General features: G+C 47.4%; 4 protein-coding genes across 4 annotated transcripts; 2 read left to right on the top strand and 2 right to left on the bottom strand.

The window, feature by feature from the left end:
- Window positions 1-7139: 7139 nt before the first annotated feature.
- On the top strand, window positions 7140-10688 carry MYCFIDRAFT_178849 (uncharacterized protein; the record flags this gene model as incomplete). Its single annotated transcript, XM_007932841.1, has 17 exons — window positions 7140-7154; window positions 7199-7575; window positions 7611-7633; window positions 7673-8006; window positions 8050-8060; window positions 8095-8133; window positions 8157-8333; window positions 8371-8472; window positions 8538-8576; window positions 8615-8742; window positions 8776-8838; window positions 8915-8944; window positions 8975-10318; window positions 10351-10396; window positions 10426-10464; window positions 10508-10623; window positions 10653-10688. 17 exons carry the CDS (start codon window positions 7140-7142, stop codon window positions 10686-10688), a joined length of 2919 nt encoding a protein of 972 aa, XP_007931032.1.
- A 127-nt stretch (window positions 10689-10815) lies between these two features.
- Window positions 10816-11994, bottom strand: MYCFIDRAFT_78435 (uncharacterized protein; the record flags this gene model as incomplete). The annotated part of the gene is made up of 1 exon (XM_007932626.1): window positions 10816-11994. One exon carries the CDS (start codon window positions 11992-11994, stop codon window positions 10816-10818), a length of 1179 nt encoding a protein of 392 aa, XP_007930817.1.
- A 1660-nt stretch (window positions 11995-13654) lies between these two features.
- On the top strand, window positions 13655-14131 carry MYCFIDRAFT_178847 (uncharacterized protein; the record flags this gene model as incomplete). The annotated part of the gene is made up of 4 exons (XM_007932840.1): window positions 13655-13826; window positions 13858-13960; window positions 13989-14048; window positions 14077-14131. 4 exons carry the CDS (start codon window positions 13655-13657, stop codon window positions 14129-14131), a joined length of 390 nt encoding a protein of 129 aa, XP_007931031.1.
- Window positions 14132-14169: 38 nt separating this feature from the next.
- MYCFIDRAFT_178846 (uncharacterized protein) lies at window positions 14170-17459 on the bottom strand (the record flags this gene model as incomplete). The annotated part of the gene is made up of 19 exons (XM_007932839.1): window positions 14170-14187; window positions 14227-14256; window positions 14290-14334; window positions 14368-14434; window positions 14465-14503; window positions 14529-15940; window positions 15974-16182; window positions 16206-16233; window positions 16284-16351; window positions 16378-16474; window positions 16516-16526; window positions 16555-16590; window positions 16615-16748; window positions 16817-16946; window positions 16987-17071; window positions 17103-17200; window positions 17242-17257; window positions 17317-17389; window positions 17437-17459. 19 exons carry the CDS (start codon window positions 17457-17459, stop codon window positions 14170-14172), a joined length of 2619 nt encoding a protein of 872 aa, XP_007931030.1.
- Between the last annotated feature and the right edge of the window lie 32 nt (window positions 17460-17491).

Here is a 17491-nt window from a genome sequence, read left to right as displayed (position 1 = left end):
TAGAGCGGTGTATTAATTATAGCCTATCGCTAAAGGATGCGATCTTTAATAAGGAACCTCCGAGAATAGCGAATAATACGACGGTATTAACTCTTTAACAAACTAGGAGCTCTCTTCGTATAGGTAAGGAAGTAGGCGATATTATAGGAGTCGTCGGAGTAGACCCTATTAAGGATATTATCCCTGCCTAGTTCGTCCGCCTTAGCATCGTCCTAGCCCTCGTTGTTAGTAGTAGGGTCTTCGTTAGTCTAGTTAGTAGGTTAGTCGTCGGTAGTAGGCCTAGTAATTACCGGCATAGCATTAATATAGAAGGCAGTAAAGAAGGTGCGGTTAATAACCGCGTCGATATCCTCTTCTTCTATTATCTCGGCGATGTCCTCTTCTATAGTAGGCCTTCTAGAAAGGCTATCCGGTCTAGTGTGCTTCTTACTAGGAATATAGAAGACGTCGAAATTAAACAAATAGATCTAGGCAACCTACCGGGCTATCGTAGAGTTAGGTAGGTCGGAGGCTGTACGGTTAAGTTAATAGACTAGCGTCTAAGCGTCGACTTCTAGGCGAAAGAACACTCTAAAGAGCTAAGGTCGGAACTTCTTAAGAGCCTTATAGACACTAAGGTACTCTCGCTTGCTAGTATCGTATTAGGCCTCGATAGGTTTCTATAGACCGGACTCGTACCGGATAGGGTAACGTAAGGAGGGCTCCTTACGATTATACTATATTAGTATCTCGCTATAGCCTTCCCTACTCGAGTCGATAGCAATAATTAGCAGACCTGCGCCTTCCGAGTAGTTAATAGAGGTAAGCGTAGGCGCGCTAACAAGTGCCTTAGTAACCTTGTCCTTAGCGGCTTAGTATACGGAGGTCTATTTAAACTCTGCATCCTTCTTAAGCAAGGCGTATAGAGGCTTATATACTAACGCAAAGTTTTCGACCTAGATACAGAAGTAGGAGACTACTCTAAGCTAGATCCGGACATCTTTCTAATAGGTAGGGTCTAGCTAGGACACAATCTTTAGGACCCGTACATTATTAGGATAACGGCCGTTCTTATTAGTAACAAACCCGACAATATTTATACGCTTGTATAGGAGCTAAAGCTTCTCCCTATATACCGTTAGGTTGGCTCGCTCTAGGTCGTAGAGGACACTATCGAGGTTCTAAATGTATTCGAAAAAGAACCTATAGATACTAGGCTCTACTTCTTTATTATCGTACCTAGTTTTAGGGCCCTTAATACCGATATCGTCGAGGAAAGGCATCGCTATATAGGAGATATAGGCCGCGAGGACTTGGTTTATAATGCGAACGAACTAGGCTACGGAGTTAGTTGCCCCTTAGGGAAGGGTAGTTTGCCTATATAGCCTAAGAGGTGTCTCGAAACTAGTAAGGTCCCGGCTATTAGGGTAGAGAGGTATCTAGTCGTAGCCCGAGAATATATTAACTAGCGAGGCTACTATATAGTTAGCAAAGGCTTCTAAGAACCTATTAGTCTCCGGAGGAAGATTAGTATCTCTAATCGTAACTGCGTTAAACTTCTAGGTAGCGTTAATTAGCCGATACTTCTTTAGCTCCCTAGGAGCTGTCTTCTTCTAAACTAGGAAGTATAGATTGCGATACGAGGCATAGGAAGGCTCTAAGGTACTAGCCTTTATACGCTGCCGTATTATGTCCTTAACTATACCTCTTAGGCTTAGGTTTAGCTCAAACCCTAGGTAAGCCTAAGGCTTATACTCGATCGTTCGGATCCTCTATAGAGGGGCAACCTCCGGGTTAATCCTGCCTAGATGCGTAAAGTTATATACTAATACGGCTTCGCGGTTGTATAGAAGCTCGTATAGCAAATCTAGTTTAAGATCCGAAAGCTCGATACTAGGTTTAATATTCGCTAGTCTCTCCGGCGTTAGCCTCGATCCCCTAGGAATAGCGGAGAACTTTTTAGTAATATACCTCTAGTCGTATAGAGTATCCCTAGGTGTTAATATCGCTTCGCGGTTAAGGCACTTTCGTCGCTAGTTAGGATTTCCGCTAGGATTAGACCTATCGGTTATATATACGCTGCCCTTTACGGGCTTAATCTTGTTAGCTACCCTCTTATATAGGGTATATATACTAACCGCTTATAATACCCGAGCCCTTTCTCTTTAACGTTAGGCCCGGAGATTAGCGTAATAGAATAGCGCGTAAACTTTATCGGAAGTCTCCTTAAGTTAGTAGGTATATAGCTAGTAATCCTAATTTATAATTCCGGCGAAAACGTTAGATTCCTAATAATACCCCCGAGGTATTATTCGATCGGCGCTCTAATTAGTTAGTTCGGATTCGGGCTCGGGTAGATCCGCTTCCGGCGGCGATGCCTACGATAGCATTATTACCGAGATTCGTATACTAGGTAGTCGTTATACTATTATGCTCGCTGTCGCTTCGAGCATTCGTCTCCTTAGTATAGAGCCTAGAAACTAGCCTTGTCGTACGGAGCGGCGTACCTCTAGATATAACCTATTTAAGCTATATTAACTTATAGCGTAGATTGCCGGTCTTATAACCGCGCTATAGCGTTTCCCGAAGAGCGTTTAGAAGTAGCAAGGATATCCTCGTAGGATTTGTAGCTAGTGTTTCCGATATAACTAGTAAACACGACTCGGTTGCCCTTCTAGTTAGCGATAGTTCCTTCCTAGGAGCTATCGTCGTAGTTGCGCTAGACACCCCGGGTTATACGAGACTATAGACGACCTAGAATAATTAGCGTGTTCGGGTTAGCGGCAATCTAGAAGGTAAAGGAAAAGCATATACCGAAAGCGTCTACTATAACATTGTAGCAGGCACCTACTAGCGTAACCTCCCTATTTACTCCCTATATACTAAGGGAAATATCTCTATTTATTAGCAGTCGGAGCTGTTTAGCCTAGCGCTTACTTATAATAAGTGACTCTAAACTATTATTAAGTATTACTAGCAACTGCTAACTATAGCTTCCGATAGTAACTTAAATATAGATAGCGGGAACGACGGTAAAGGAACGGGTAACTGCGGAAAGGTCTATATTATTAGGGATAGAGTAAAGTTCCTTAGGTCGAGGAGGTCCTACTCGACTAATTTATTAGCTAGTAAATCGGACAGCCTTAATAGAAACTAAAACCGAAGCAGGGTCGGTATTATTATTATCCCCTCGGCCTATCTCCTTAATCCCCTCTTCGTTAGCATTATCGATAGTCTCCTAGCTCTCGTAGGTTACTAATTCGCCTTCTACTAACTCCTAGGCCCCTAAAAATTCAGAAAGGAACTATAGGGAAGAGACGTCGATATAGTCCTCTTACCCCTATTTACGTCGGAGGGCTACAAGGTCTTTTATAAAGGTAGCATCGTTAGGAATCCGGCTCTAGAACAGGTTAGTAGGCAAGCCGTATACTAGAAGCTCTCCTATAGACACGTTAGACTTAAGGTCTAGAAACTATAAAGCCTAGAAGAGAGCATTTGCCTTTATATCGTAGGAGTTAGTAGGCCCGGCACTATACTTCTTTATATACCTATTAAAGCGAAAGCTCTTTAGGTCGGCTAACTTTCGTTTATAGGCCGGCGGGTTAGCTAGGCCTAGGGTACTACTAAGGTCGGTAGTATTATCCTCTATATCGATATCCGGAGTCTCTAGGACCTCCGGAGAGGCTATACTAGCTCGGGTTGTACGGTCTTCGGCTGTCTAGAGTGTCTTAGTCTTAGCGACTAATTCTCGCTGTTTCTTAGCCTTATTAGCTGCCTGCTTCTTAAGTATCCTAGTAGGGGCTACCGTACTAGGGCGGGTAGGGTTCTACGGGCTCTTACCCTTGCCCTAGGACTAGGTTTAGGACGACTAAGTTTAGGACCTTATAGTAGCGTAGACATCTACGCTGTTCTTAGTAACCGCGTAAATATTAGTAACTGCGTCCGGGTCCTAAGAAACAAAGTTGACTTTAATAGGCTTAGTAGTACCGTTACTACTCCGCTCCTTAACCTGTTTTGCCCTAACCTTCTAAGTTTCTCGTTTAGTAATAGCGGCGAGGATACTGTTCCTAGTGTCCTTAAACTCGATCTTGCTACTATACTTCTTCTCTAGAAGACTCCTAAGTTAAGGTAGCTTCGGGGCTCTACGATCCTACTCGAAGTTAATCTTGTCGCCGGTATCGGTATAGTAGAACCGACTATTTACTTATATAACGAGCTTCCTCTTAAGAAGCTCCTTCTAGATAGGGTAGTCTAATTAAACATATTTAAAACCGCCGTATATCTAGTACTTGCTATCTAAGTTAGAATAGATCTTCCGTATAGCGTAGACGTTAACTAAAGGGGCCTTAGGGTAGTTAGGATTAGAGACCTAGTAGACTAGTAGTATATCCTTTAGTATACTAGTATTAAGGACCTCCCTAACTCGCTATAGTGCTTTCGCATTAAGGTTGAGCTAGGCTAGGGATTTAGCCAAGTCCGCAACGTCCTAAGAATGCTTAGTAATAGTAGGAGTTACGGTACTAGAACTACTTTGCGATTTAGGAAGAAACTTAGGCCCTCTAGTTCCCGAGGTATCGTTCCTTACCTAGGCTAGGTTATTCCGGTCCTCGCTATAAATAAACTTCTTTATATCGGCGGAGCTGTTAATGTCGTCCTTAATAGTCTCTAGGACCTCTTTATACTTCCTAAAGGTCTCGGGATTAGCTTCGCTAAGCTTATAGCGACGGAAGACACGCTTAGCCGTAGACTACGGCAGCCCTTTAAGGAGTAGCCTCGTTCTCTAAGAATTCTCGAGGTCCTACTAGTCGATACCGTCCGCTAACTTAACAAACTCGCGGACGTACTCCTTTAGGTCGTTATCTTCGGTACGCCTCTCTATATAGAGGTTCTTAAGCTACGTACGACTACCTTTAATGCGACGGCTGTCGCGATCCCGATACTCCCTTATAAAGGCCTGCTTAAAGACCTCCTAGTCGGCATTAGACTTGTCGTCCTTTTCTAGGTAGCTAACTAGGGTTCTAAAGGTTCGGTAAAGCTTAGTAATAGTAGTCCTCGTAAGGGACCGGACCTTGTACTAGTCCGACTCCTCTTCGAGTCCGTACTTAGCTAAGTTGTCCTTAAAGCGTTCTACGTGCGCCGTAGCGTTCTACCCTTTAAACAAAGGGTTTCTACTGCTTCCTAGCTCTAGCGGGCGACGCCTATTCTAACGGAGAAGGTTAGTTTGCCCTTGAATTATCTTTATAACGATATTATAGAGAGCCTCGGGCGTAGAAGGCTCGATAGCCCCTAGGTCGACGGCGCTTATAACAACTAGTCGTCGCCTAATTTCTTCGTTAATAGGGTCCGGTAGGTTATTAGATTCCGAAGATTCCGCTAACTCGTAATACTCGCTTTCGCTAGAGCTTATTCGATTGTTATAAAGTAGTTAAAATAAAATGTTATAGGAAAGTGTTTTTAGTATATATTATAGGTTTGTTTCGATATTGCTATACGAGAAAATAGTGTACTAGGCTATTTTATTGCTATACGAGAAAATAGTGTACTAGGCTATTTTCTTCTAATATTACCCCCGGGGTAGCATTAGAGCTTAGCCTCCTAGGGGTCGCCTAGACACCCCTAGGAGCTTTAATTTAGTAATTTTAGACAAAAGCCGCTCGGAGGAAGGAACTACAATCTCTATTCATACCTAGATCCTAGAAACTAGCTACTTTACTAACTATCGTTATCTCCTTTAGCTAGGCGGGAGAGCGGGGACCTTCTTTTTCTAGTAGAAGGCTAAGTACTATCCGAACGAAGCAGCGAATCCCGAAACAATCTACCTAGTTAATAGGGGAACTGTCTAGGCATCCGACCTATAATCTAGAAATTGCTATCGTATAGATAGTCTTAGCAAACTAAGCAAGGCCGATAGGTAATTAGTCTATCTCCTCCTTAGGTAGGGCTTATCTCGAGCAAGCGGTACTAAATAGGTCTTCGACCCGGAGCCGAGTCCTTAGAAGCTAGCTATAGTTATAAACTAGGCCCTAAGCTGTAATAGTCCTAAGGGTTTGTAGCTTTTCGGGGTTAAAGCGATGCCCTCGTTAAGAGGTTTCTCTACTTGTCGTAACGGCCCCTTAAGATACTTCGGTATCGTCCGTATCGTAGGCTCTTATCGTGCCCTCGCTTTAGTTATAGCTATTCGTACCTAGAGACCACCTTTAATATACCCGAACCTGTTAGATATAAAGAGATAGCCCTACCTTCGGCTCTAATAAAGGACGAAAACTAACACTACTACTACTACTAGTAGTAATAGTATAGGCAACCGAGGGTAATATAACCTATAGCAATATAGGCAGCTATGTTTAGTAAGATAGGATAACGAGACTGCCGCTTAGGCTAATAACTAGAGCCCTACAATATAGGCATTATAGAAGTGTAATATAAACAATATACTATACGAGGTTAGTACTCTATCTACTCTATAGAAGGAGGCCTCTTATATAGGCTTAAAACTAGCCTATAGGTGTAGGGCCGGTTACTAGCTAATACTGCTTATATAGCGGCTTTAGCACTCGTTTGCGGCCTAGTTTGTTTAAGTCCTTTATGTACGGTACGCTAAATAGCTCGTATATATTACGGATCTTGTCTATATACCGCCTAGATAGGTTTAACTATAGAGCGAGCTTATTGTTCGATAAAGAGGTAGTATTAAAGAGCTAGAGAAGTTCCTAGGTCTGCTAAATAGGTAGCCTTGCTATAGTAACTAGGCTAAATAAGCAAACAACTCCTAGGACTCGCTATACCGCTAGAAAACGCGACAATATATAATTAAAGAGGTAGAAGAACTTATTCGATGCTAGAGAGGCTATATATACTCTTCTATACCTAATTTCCTTACTAATTTAGGCGGCAAACCTAGGTTATACGAAGCACTATATACGAGGTGCGTACGGCGGCAGTTCTACGGGTTAGTACGACATTTCGCACTTTATAATAACAATCTAGGTAACCTAATTACAGACGAGCAAGTGTCGCGCCGATAGCGCTTTTAGAGTGCGACTCTCCTTAGCGCTAATGCGATAAGGCATCGCGAAAGCCGAGGATAGTAAATATACGGACAGCTACGGATCGTTAAGATTATCGCTTCTCCGCCTATGTAGGTCAACTTAAGGGTTTTAATGCAGCGACCCGCAGTCGTCTAAGAGCCTCTTCTTTGCGAGGGCAAACCACGTGCAAGAAGGGCTTTGGACATTTCGATACTAGAGGCTCCAAGAGATGGAGATGTGCTCTGGCAACGGCTAAAGCGGGAATGGCACATATAGGAAGCCTTCGAAATCTCCGACTACAGCTCCTGGGACCTCACTCGGACTTCACAGCATCTATTCTATCGCCACTCTCAAACGCAGGCAAAATGTTCACCAAGCTTCTCACATTGGCATTCGCTGCCACATCTCTCGCGACTGCCCTTCCCCAAAGCGGTGATCCCGTCGACTATGGTCCCATCTCCGGACCATATTTGCCCAATGGCACCGGTCCAGGTCAATGCACCAGCGACTATCGTCTCCGAGGAGCAAAGCAAATCATCTTCGCCTACAATCTCGTAGAACCGGGAGAGTCTGCAGAGGCATTCCAGAGATTGCCATTGAAAGACGATTGCCATACCTACATGTAAGTCCACATATCCCAACGACAGACACTTTTCGATCCTGAGCTAGAATAACATACCTACCTAGCAACCCCAACGGCGGTCCCGCAATCCCCGTCGCCATAGACCGAACAACAACCTACGACTTCGCTCTGGGCACCCGCCAGCTCTTCTCACGAGTCACCGGTCTGTACACAGACTACAACAACGGCACAACCATCATTCACACCAACGTTACTCTCGGTGTGCTGCACAGTGTCGCGATCCCAGTCACGTTCTATGCCGACGTCTACTTGTTCTATGACCTTGCGGACTGCTTGATGCAGAAAATCCAAGCTTTTGCAACGATTCCCACTCAAGTTGGAGGTGTGGAGATTTCGCCCCCGATTCTTCCGCAGATGTTGGCGGCTTCGGATTTGTATAGGGGGGTTTCGATGGATCAGCTTCCGCAGGCGTGAGAGGGGAATTTTGAGGAGTTGGTGGGTGAGGAGTTGGGGGGGGGGGGGGGGGGGGGTTCCTACGAAGAAGTGATGTTTTGTGATCTAAGTAGGATTCAATGGGATTCTTGTGCAACTGATCTTGGATTTATGTTACATCGAATGCAGGATATGCACAACTACCAGCCGGCCGCTCCGGAGGATCTTGCCCGTCCCAATATGCGCTGTGGAGCTCCCAGAGAACTTCGAAAATGATGATCTCAAAGATATGGTCGCGAAGCTCACGAGCAGTACTAAGCATCATCGGCGCTCTAGCTCTGGCGTAAGCAGCTCTGATTTCGAGCAACTGGAAACGACACGGCTATGAACTACATGCAGGTGTAAGTGTTCTCTTTCCCGAAGACCTACAACTCTTTTGTATGGATACTGGTAACAGCACTAACGGACTACTCGGGTTCATTCCGGATAGATCTCTCGTGTCTTGCTTCGACGAGGCTGCGTTTCTGGCATAGACATTTCAAGAACGAACGTTCGTGCTCGAAGGTCTTTCCCCGGATGTCCTCCCGCACAGCCTTGGCCACAGCATGCTACCTCGATGAGGCTTTGTCTCACCCTAAGACATTCGGCTGTCGAGTAACAGCCTCATACCGTCTCTGTGTTTCTGCGGCTTTGTCTCGTTTCATGCGTCTTTACTCACTCGTGAACAATAGCCTTGTTTACGAAACAGCGAAGCTTTCACTTGGCCCTCACCACCTAACACTCGAGGTGAACAGAAATGCCTTCCACGTCCAGGAAGTCTATAAGAAGCTCGATTCCCCTGCCCAAGGCAAGATCATCTCCATACATAGCTAAAAGCAACTCGGGAAGATAGACCAATACCACAGATCTCAGAACATCCCGAGTAACCCGATAAACACCGAGAAGAATTCAGAAATCCAACCAAAAGCAGCAAATCTTGGACATCATGTCTGGTCAAGGTTTCGACAACACTTCCAACTACAACTTCGACCAGGTCGACCCAGACTTGCTCGAGGCCGCGAACGCATTGGACGAGCATGGTATTCCATGGAACCTAGACTACTGTCTCTTTTGCAACGAGCCACGCCTTGGACCACATGCCGCCGACTGCCCTCTGCAACAACAACACCCAGCACAGATCCCAAACCATGCATATATTGGCGTGCAATCGTACGGAGACACTCAAGGCATGATTGCCACACCTACCCCAGTCCGAACGGGTGATATGCCCGCTGAGGAGGTTCGGGATGCTTACGCTCCTCCCACTCAAAGCGAAGAAAACTTGATGCAACCGTTAGGACCAGTCAGGTTGAACCCCTACAGCTTTGGTCAGCAGCCGCCGAGTCTGGCAGCTCCCATGTTTACATCACCACTGCAGTATGCTTCAACACCGCAACCACTACCCACCACACCTGTTCCTCCCGATCAAATCGCATACACCGGCTACTTCAAGTCCTTTGCCGAAGCCCAATCCGCCCTCCAACCCCAGCAAACCGACCCAATCCTGTCCCTCAACATCCCAAACGACGACTGGCAACAAATCAAGACCCCCAACATCTTCCACACCTACGCCTCCCGTCTCCTCTCCGCAATCCAACAAATCCCAACCTCAGCCCCAAAACTCCTCACCTCTGACTTCGCACGCCAATACTACTTCGACCACCAATCCAACACCTTAACCAGCATCCTCAACGCCCTAAAATCCAACCCCATTGTCGCCGAAGCTAGGATCCTCGTGTGTCTTCAAGAAGTACTCGACATTCATGAATTCGGTCTTCCCGCTTCCGTCCTCAATCGCACGAGTTATAAACAAGGGTATAAAATCGAAGGGGGCATGCTTTGCTCCGAACGTTTGGAGAGAGTCATTTACGGAGCCTTGAACGACAAATACATCGCCCACGATATTCTCTCGGGACTCAATGTCAAAGACTACGTGAGAAGTCCGAACCGGTTTTTACAGAGGAAGCAGGAGAATTGTAGGGTTAATTCTAAGAAGGCGCTGGATAAGAAGACTTTGGATCTCAGTATGGGGAGGCAGGATGAGAGGAAGGGGAAGGGGAAGGTTGAGATTAGGAAGAAGAATAGTGTTGCGACTAAGGGGAGAGGGGAGAGGAGGACTGAGTTGTTGGGGGAGCAGATTCCACTTCCGGATTTTGCGACGGTGTTTACGCCGAATGAGGATGTTGCGACGCCGGATACGATGGTTGCTGCTACCCCGAACTCCAATGCTGATATCGACTTTGCTGGACAGGGCGATGTGAAGATGGAAGAAGGGTAGGGGGTCTTGAGCTGGTCCTAGGCAAGAAATTGGGGGGTTTGAAATTCGCTGTACGGCGTTGAAGGCTGAGCATTGAAAGGCATAAGATGGACAAGGATTGCATTGGGACGGGACGGGAGATCTAGGTAGGTAGGACGAGTTGTTTGGGAATTTGAGACTGAATTTGAGACACGAGTAGAACATACATGTCCCTGTCGGCAAACTACAACGAGCCCCGAAGGAAACGAATAATGACTGGAAATCTCACAGTCTCGAAGCTCACTTCAATGCCGAAGACCATCATGGTCAACGGAAATTAATCTCTTGAGTCGAGAGTCTAACGCTATGCACGATCAATCCAAGCCCTTAATCATACAATAACCAGAACGCAAAACAGTTCATAGTAGGCGAGTCATTACCGCCTCCAATATATGCAACGCTAATGCTCACTCGCGCTTCTAAAGCCAAAAAACCACCTCCGATACCAATTTTCCAGCTCACTGCTCCGGCTCGCTCTCGTAAACAATCGCCTCGAAATTCGGGTCCGTCACATCATTCAATCTGCCTCCTCGTCTTGGAGTCTGTCTGCTCTCATCGGCCTGAGCTCCTGGTTCCGGGTAGACATCGCCAATTCTCGATTGAGATGGTGTCTGTCCTGTGGTGCTTGGAGCAAGTGGTGTAGAGTTGATAGAGCTTTGGTGTGTCTGAGCTGCTCGACGTGGAGAAGTGCCAGAGGAGGACTGACGGATAGTGTCCGGCTTGCTCACACGGCCACTTCGCACGCGTTCGCTTCCGCTAGCAGAATGCATGCTTGATGTACTCAATCCAACGTCGTTGGCGTTGGAGACTTGCCTCAATGGAGTCGGATTGATTGGCGCTGATAGCAGTGATGGGCGACTTGCTGTCGTGTGGGATGGAATCAGAGGCATCGCCTCTGTTGCTGCTGAGTGTGCATTCTGCCTGTTGGTACGGTGGATCGTACCACGGCCTTCTCTCATTGGATCTGCAATCGAGCCAACACCATAAGCTTCGGGATCCTCAGTCACCAGACTTCTAAGTGAGTTTGGTAGTCGATTCGCCGTGAAGCCAAAGTGCAGATTGATATCTGAATCGGCATTGTCATCCTCAAGATCCCCAAACATCTCACCGCCAGCTGAGTCGTTTTCCAACTCGGCAAGGAGCCACTCGATGGTTGGTCGTCGCAACGCCGGGGCATCGCGAAGGTATGAGGAGACACCTTCGAGATGAGGCTGGGCTCCAGCATCTCGTGCCAACTCTACACGCCGCAGGATAGTGTCAATTGGGTCGGCGGCCGGGTGGAGGCGAACGTGATCTTGCTGAATGACTCGCTCGTGCGAGTAGAGGGCGTCTTCGGAAATCCATCTGGCGTTTCCGTCTGCATCGTCGAAAAGGCGTACCGCTTGATCCACAGGGAATCTTAGCAGGTGGGCGTGCTCCTGCGGCGGCCGTGACAGGTGTGCATCCGCGGGCGGAGTCGTGCGCAGCTCGGTCAGGAAGATCCTGCCGTAGAAAAGCGTGTAGTCTTCCTCGGGCGTGTATCTTGTCGCGTATGGATCGCCGACTTGAGCGACTCCCTGAGCAGGAGTGACCTCTGCATTCTGTTCCTGGCTCGAGTTCTCCTCAGCGGTCCTGTGTGCTTCTGGTCGGCGCGTCATCCTGATTGCGTTGTTGCAGGGCGAAGAGTATGGCTGCAGTTTGGACGGGCTGGCGACTGTGTATAAGAACAAGATATGTCGAAAGCGCGCTTTGAAGAAGTCGAGGGTGCGGAAGCTCGAAAATCCACAGGCAACCGCTTAAGTCATCATTCACTTTCACTCGGAAAGTCTTGGCAATGCCAAGAACTGCTTGTGACAGCCGCCCAAGCATGCATTTTCGGCCAGACGACATGCTAGGCCTTGGTCGAATGAATGCATCTGGTGTCTCAAGAGGTAATACAAGGCTATCGTCGAATATATACATTGAGTAAGCACGAAAGTACACGATCAACCAGCGGTATTGATGGAGAGGGTTCTGAGGAATTGAAGGAGATTTAAGAAATTGGCAAGGTTAGAGCTACCCCGACACATATCTAGGTCTTCCAAACTCTCAAAGAAGCTATGAGGCAAACTGGAGTTGTCGGTCACAAGAAGCAGAAATGTTTGCTGCCCTTCTTTGAGCAGTCTCAGAAGTACTGGGCAGCATATGCAGCTGTTCCAGACGACCCCTGGCATCGATATGGAAATGGACCAAGACGATACCTGCGGTCTTGCGATGGCAGAGCCAAGTCAGCCATTGCTGCACATACTGACCTCGGTCCGCCACAAAGGCATGTAATGAAAAGAGACGACAAAGAAGAGTCTCTTCGAAACAATGGCTCAGGTCAACTCCTCGTGCATCAGATGCAACGACAGCCACGTTCCTCTTGGCATCAGTAGCATAGCTCTGCTGATTAGTCTCTTCAAGCGAGCGATGCATATCCAAGGCAGGCAACCTCTCAGCTTCAGGACTGTTAGAAGTACGACAAGAACTATCCCGGGACAGAACTTACTCTATTCATGCAGTGCTTCATACTGCACGACTCTTGGAACAGTTCTTGGCTTGAACGCCATCACGACAACGAAGAGCTGACTTATTAATCGCTTAGCGTAAAGCTACATCCGGAGAACATTGCAGCATTTGTGTGTTTTGCTATTTTTCACACCACTATCGCAGCCATAGAACGCCGCGCTGGTTCTGAAGAAGACACCAGCACGGATTCTTCAGCAGCTAACCCCTATTACCGAGAAGTATTGCCACGGTGAAGTTTGATCGATATCAACGTAGCTGTCACATAGGACTATCTCCATTACATGAAACCTCATGCAAGTGTTTGATCATGATATGCATGGCTTGAAAGTTAGGAACCCCTGAGAATAGAATTGGTGAGGTTGTTCAACCAAGCACTTAACAGCCTTGTCGGCTCCCGTTCCTGCAACCCTTGGCTTTTAAAACGTCGAACGAAGGTACGCGCAAGTACCGAGCAGCATTCATGAGAGCGGAATTTCATTCTGAAGAGCCTTCTCCTGATATACCGTTGCTCACTCACGATAATCCCTCAGTGCTCAGTGACAGATGCTTTAAAAGCCGAATACGTCTGACGAATTGAATGCTGAGTACAAAGCTCTACTCAGAGACCTGCGATTTCTCAGGACCTTAGGTGGACTCCACTTCTCTCAAGGCGTCCACTACACTCCAAAAATCTCATATCATTGATATAGCATCGGTAGGTCCGACCAAGCCTTTGCTTGCTTGAAGGGGGCATAGCTGGAGAGCTTTGCTAGCACAGTCCCGGCAAAGATGGGCGAGCGAATCTCTCACAGCTCTCTTATCGCTTTGCAACTCTGCAAAGCACAGATGCCACAGCTATCATTGCCTGGATCACGCTACTCTGGGCTCTTGCGAAGCTCAACGAAGTGGATAACGTGTCTTGCCTGGCGTGAAGGATCCATCTTCTCACAGCCTGATTGCTGTGCGTCAGCTCTGACCTAGACATCTGTCAGTATTTCATATGCCTGGTAGGTCATTTGCGAGACAGTCATTACATCCGAAGAGCTTCAAAGATATTTCAAACCCCCGGAGAATTTGTGCTGATGATCTTGTATTGTCACTTCGAGTTTTCTCGCAACCATAGCCTGATCGTGTATAGCTATGAGTCTGACCGTGGAAACTTAGCAAAACTGATGGCCCATGAGTTTCAAACGATTTTGAATTCAAGATAGATACTACATAACCTCCACGTCGTATCGAATAGGGCTTGTTCCAGAATTCAATTGAACCATGGAAATCGTTAACCGCTATATCAATTGCTCAATTCAGTTGTACGATGCGAGCTAATGCTGGGAAACAACGATATTATTGAGACAATTCACAGTCTCACCAACCAGCTCTTCTATAACTACCTTGGTATATCAGGAATTGATCGAAACGGTGACCGCTTGGAGCCTATCCGATGCTGCGAGATCGGGACAGAGAGACTCCTCACCAACTTAAAACTTTAGAGAGGAGCAGACGCTTCGTGACTTGAATCTTGAGAGAACTATACAACGCTCAAAGTATATCACATTGGAATGCAGTGCTCTTAATTCATGTGAAGCGCCTTAGTCCAACTTCTGGATGATTCCGAGCCAAGCCCAGCTTCTCTGCTTACTCGTATCTGTCCTCATCGAAGAACTCTCCAGGAGCGTCCTCGTCCTCTTCCGCTGGAAATTCGTCATCGAACTCTCCGTCGTCGTCGTCGAAAACGTCACCCTCATCGTAGACACCGTCGCTGGCGGCTCTGTCACTCAAGGAGTTTCCGCCAATCGAGTTTTCGGCCGCAGTGCTTGTCGTGGTAGCTCCGGCCGCCATAGCAATAGCAAGACCTCCACGACTCCAGAAGTTCTCGAGGAAGTTATTCAGCTCCGTTGAGGTCCTTGGAACTGGCCCATTTGGGGCAATTGGTGCAATCCGGTCCAGAGCTTCCTGAGGCTCTCTCGCAATCTGGTCGGCCGTGCCATTCTCCAGCCGCTTTCGATGCTTTTCCACGAACTCATCGTAGCGATCCTTGCCTCGAGCAGAAGATCTTGGACCGCGCTTCTGTTTAGCGCCTCGTGCGCTACCTTGGCGAGTCTTGGTCACTCGCCCTCGAGATGTTTTAGTGCCACTGGAGTTGCCTTTACCACTGCCTCGCTTATCATGCGGTGCTGGAGTTGGGGTGGGCATTTGTGGCTCCCAGTCGTCTTCTTCGTCGAGATTGAAAGCGTGAGGAGCAGAACGCATATACCTGGGAATATCACCGCCACGAGCTCGACCATTATTGGCTACTGGCAGACTGTTTGAGAGTCCGTAATGTCCTTGTAATCCTATGTCTGCTTGAGTGAATGGCAGTGGCAGCTGTCCAGGTGAAGTGTACGCACACTCACTGGCAGTATACCCAAAGTCAGTTCTCAGCGGCCAGGCGCTATCTGGCTGGGTTTGCTCTTGGCCAGACCTCAAGGTATAGTTGATAGGATATCCTGGTGGAGCCCGATAGCCCTCGCCTGAAACATGCTGAGTATTTTGGACGTTTTCCGCTGGTTGCTGGGTCGCAGATGTCCAGCCCAGAGCATCAAGTGAGTAAGCCGAGCCATTTTGCGTGAATCGAGTGGGCAGATTGGTTGCATGATCAATAGGCTGGTTGGCCCTCGACGCTGATTGTGATCCAGATGTTGTCGAAGATGTCTGCTGAGATCTGGGAAACCCATTACCATAGTCAACCCAGAAGACTGGTCGGGTACGCGCATCAGCCAGTATCTCAGCCATCGGAGGAGCCGCTGAATGCAGTTCTGGCAGCGGTTCCGCGCCTTCTGCTCCACGAGCGAATTGCTCTTCGGCGTAGAGCAGAGCATCGCGAGGAATCCATTGCGCCCCGCCGTCGTATGGGTTGTCTGGCAAACGGACGGCGAGGTCCGCTGGGAAGTCTAAGGCATGGCCGACAAGGGGATGGCTGAGGGATGGGTGTTGTGCTGGGGTGAATCTAATGCTGAAGGCGATGGATGGATGATGCCAGAGCTTCAGGTCTTCTTCAACCCTCTTGGAATGTTCTTCTGCCATGGCACTGTGGAACTGTTAGTCGCTACTCATGCTTAGCAGTGCTACAAACTTGCTGTGTAGGCAGTATGTATGCGAAGCTTGGTCTATGGTCTCGGTCGATGCAAAGGATGTTATGGAAGAATTAGAAGCTGATGCGTCTTGAAATAATATTCGAACTTGGAAGGCAAGACGCACAGACTCAGTTGTCTCAATGCCGTCCCACTTTTCTGTTACAGCGGCGCCAAGAATTGGCTTGTGACAATAGGAGTGCTTCACTGAAGTGTCTATTAAAGTCCACGGACCCATTCATGTTCACTTCGAAGCACCTGACAGGTCTGTCATGTGCATTTTAAATCGCGTGAAAGCAGTGATTCACTCCATGTCGGAAGGAACGCTCCGCGCTCTTGTTGTCCAGTTGCTTGGCCACCCAAGGGATGTCGATGTCTTCCAAGATACTTAGTTGTATTCACGCATGACATCAACACCATACAGCTGCTTTGAATGGTCGGTATAATATACTGGGAGATGTATATACAGAGGTGATTGTTGTAAAAAGCGACGCCGCTTCTAACCCTAAGTTAGAAGTAGCTTATACAACTCTATCGTACAACAGTGATAGCTTCCTTGCTTTCCTGCAATTGTGTGACGAAGATGCGGCAGAAGAGATACAGCGTCGACGTGCGCTTGCACTATTGCCTCTAGACAACGTCCATGGACCATCATTGGTGTATTTGGTTTTAATATGATGGATTGTGCAACGTCCTGTGGTTTGTTAATGGTGATTTGCTTCGTGGTGCAAAAGCTCCCAAAGGGAGCATTCTTGCGCGCTTTCACAATGGCTCTTTGACGATGTATAACAAACCGTGTTTCAAAGGCTCGTCGCTTTGTCTAGTAGACTAAGACGGCAACAACTGTTCCGCCGTCCCGAGTTGTAGATGCAGTATGGGACAAGACTGTATCACGGTCGTCCAAGCAAAAGCAAACTTTTGCTGTATACATCTTCTTCCCTTCAGCACACTTATTTCGGATGAACCATCCCCTGGCGGTAATTACTTCTCCTCTTCTTATAGCACTGTCACCAGGTGCTTCGATCATTACCTGTACCACAGCAAGAGCCAATATGTCACTTCTCGCGGTTGTCAGAAGCCATTGCTTGGCATCGCTCTAGCCAGATCGGGAAGCCGTCAAGCGAGACTGCGGGTCTACTATGACTCGACTTCAGCTCCCCGAGCAGCGACTTGCTGAGACAATTCCAAGCGGTGAGCCTGAATAGCTGGCATTTACTCAAATCCACTAATCTTGTGCTATTCAGACAATCTTAATTATGCGCTGACATATGCAGCGGCCCATCTCTTCACTCAATTATGCGCTAGTTGCTAAGCCAACAATCGAAGTTAAGCGCTATATACCCAGTGAACCGGCGTATACTCACTCATTTCGTCACATGCATGAATGCTGTGGAGACTGCCCTGCGTCAATGAGCTTCGAGGGTCTTCGTCACAGCCCTATATAACGGCAAGGACTCCCACTTCGAAGTAGAATTTCTCTTCATCAACACTCCGAAAACAACAACCTACACAGGTC

The sequence above is a fragment of the Pseudocercospora fijiensis genome (assembly GCF_000340215.1).
Source record: "Pseudocercospora fijiensis CIRAD86 unplaced genomic scaffold MYCFIscaffold_9, whole genome shotgun sequence".
In the NCBI taxonomy this organism is placed as follows: domain Eukaryota; kingdom Fungi; phylum Ascomycota; class Dothideomycetes; order Mycosphaerellales; family Mycosphaerellaceae; genus Pseudocercospora; species Pseudocercospora fijiensis.
This window is presented reverse-complemented; position numbering and strand designations above follow the sequence as displayed.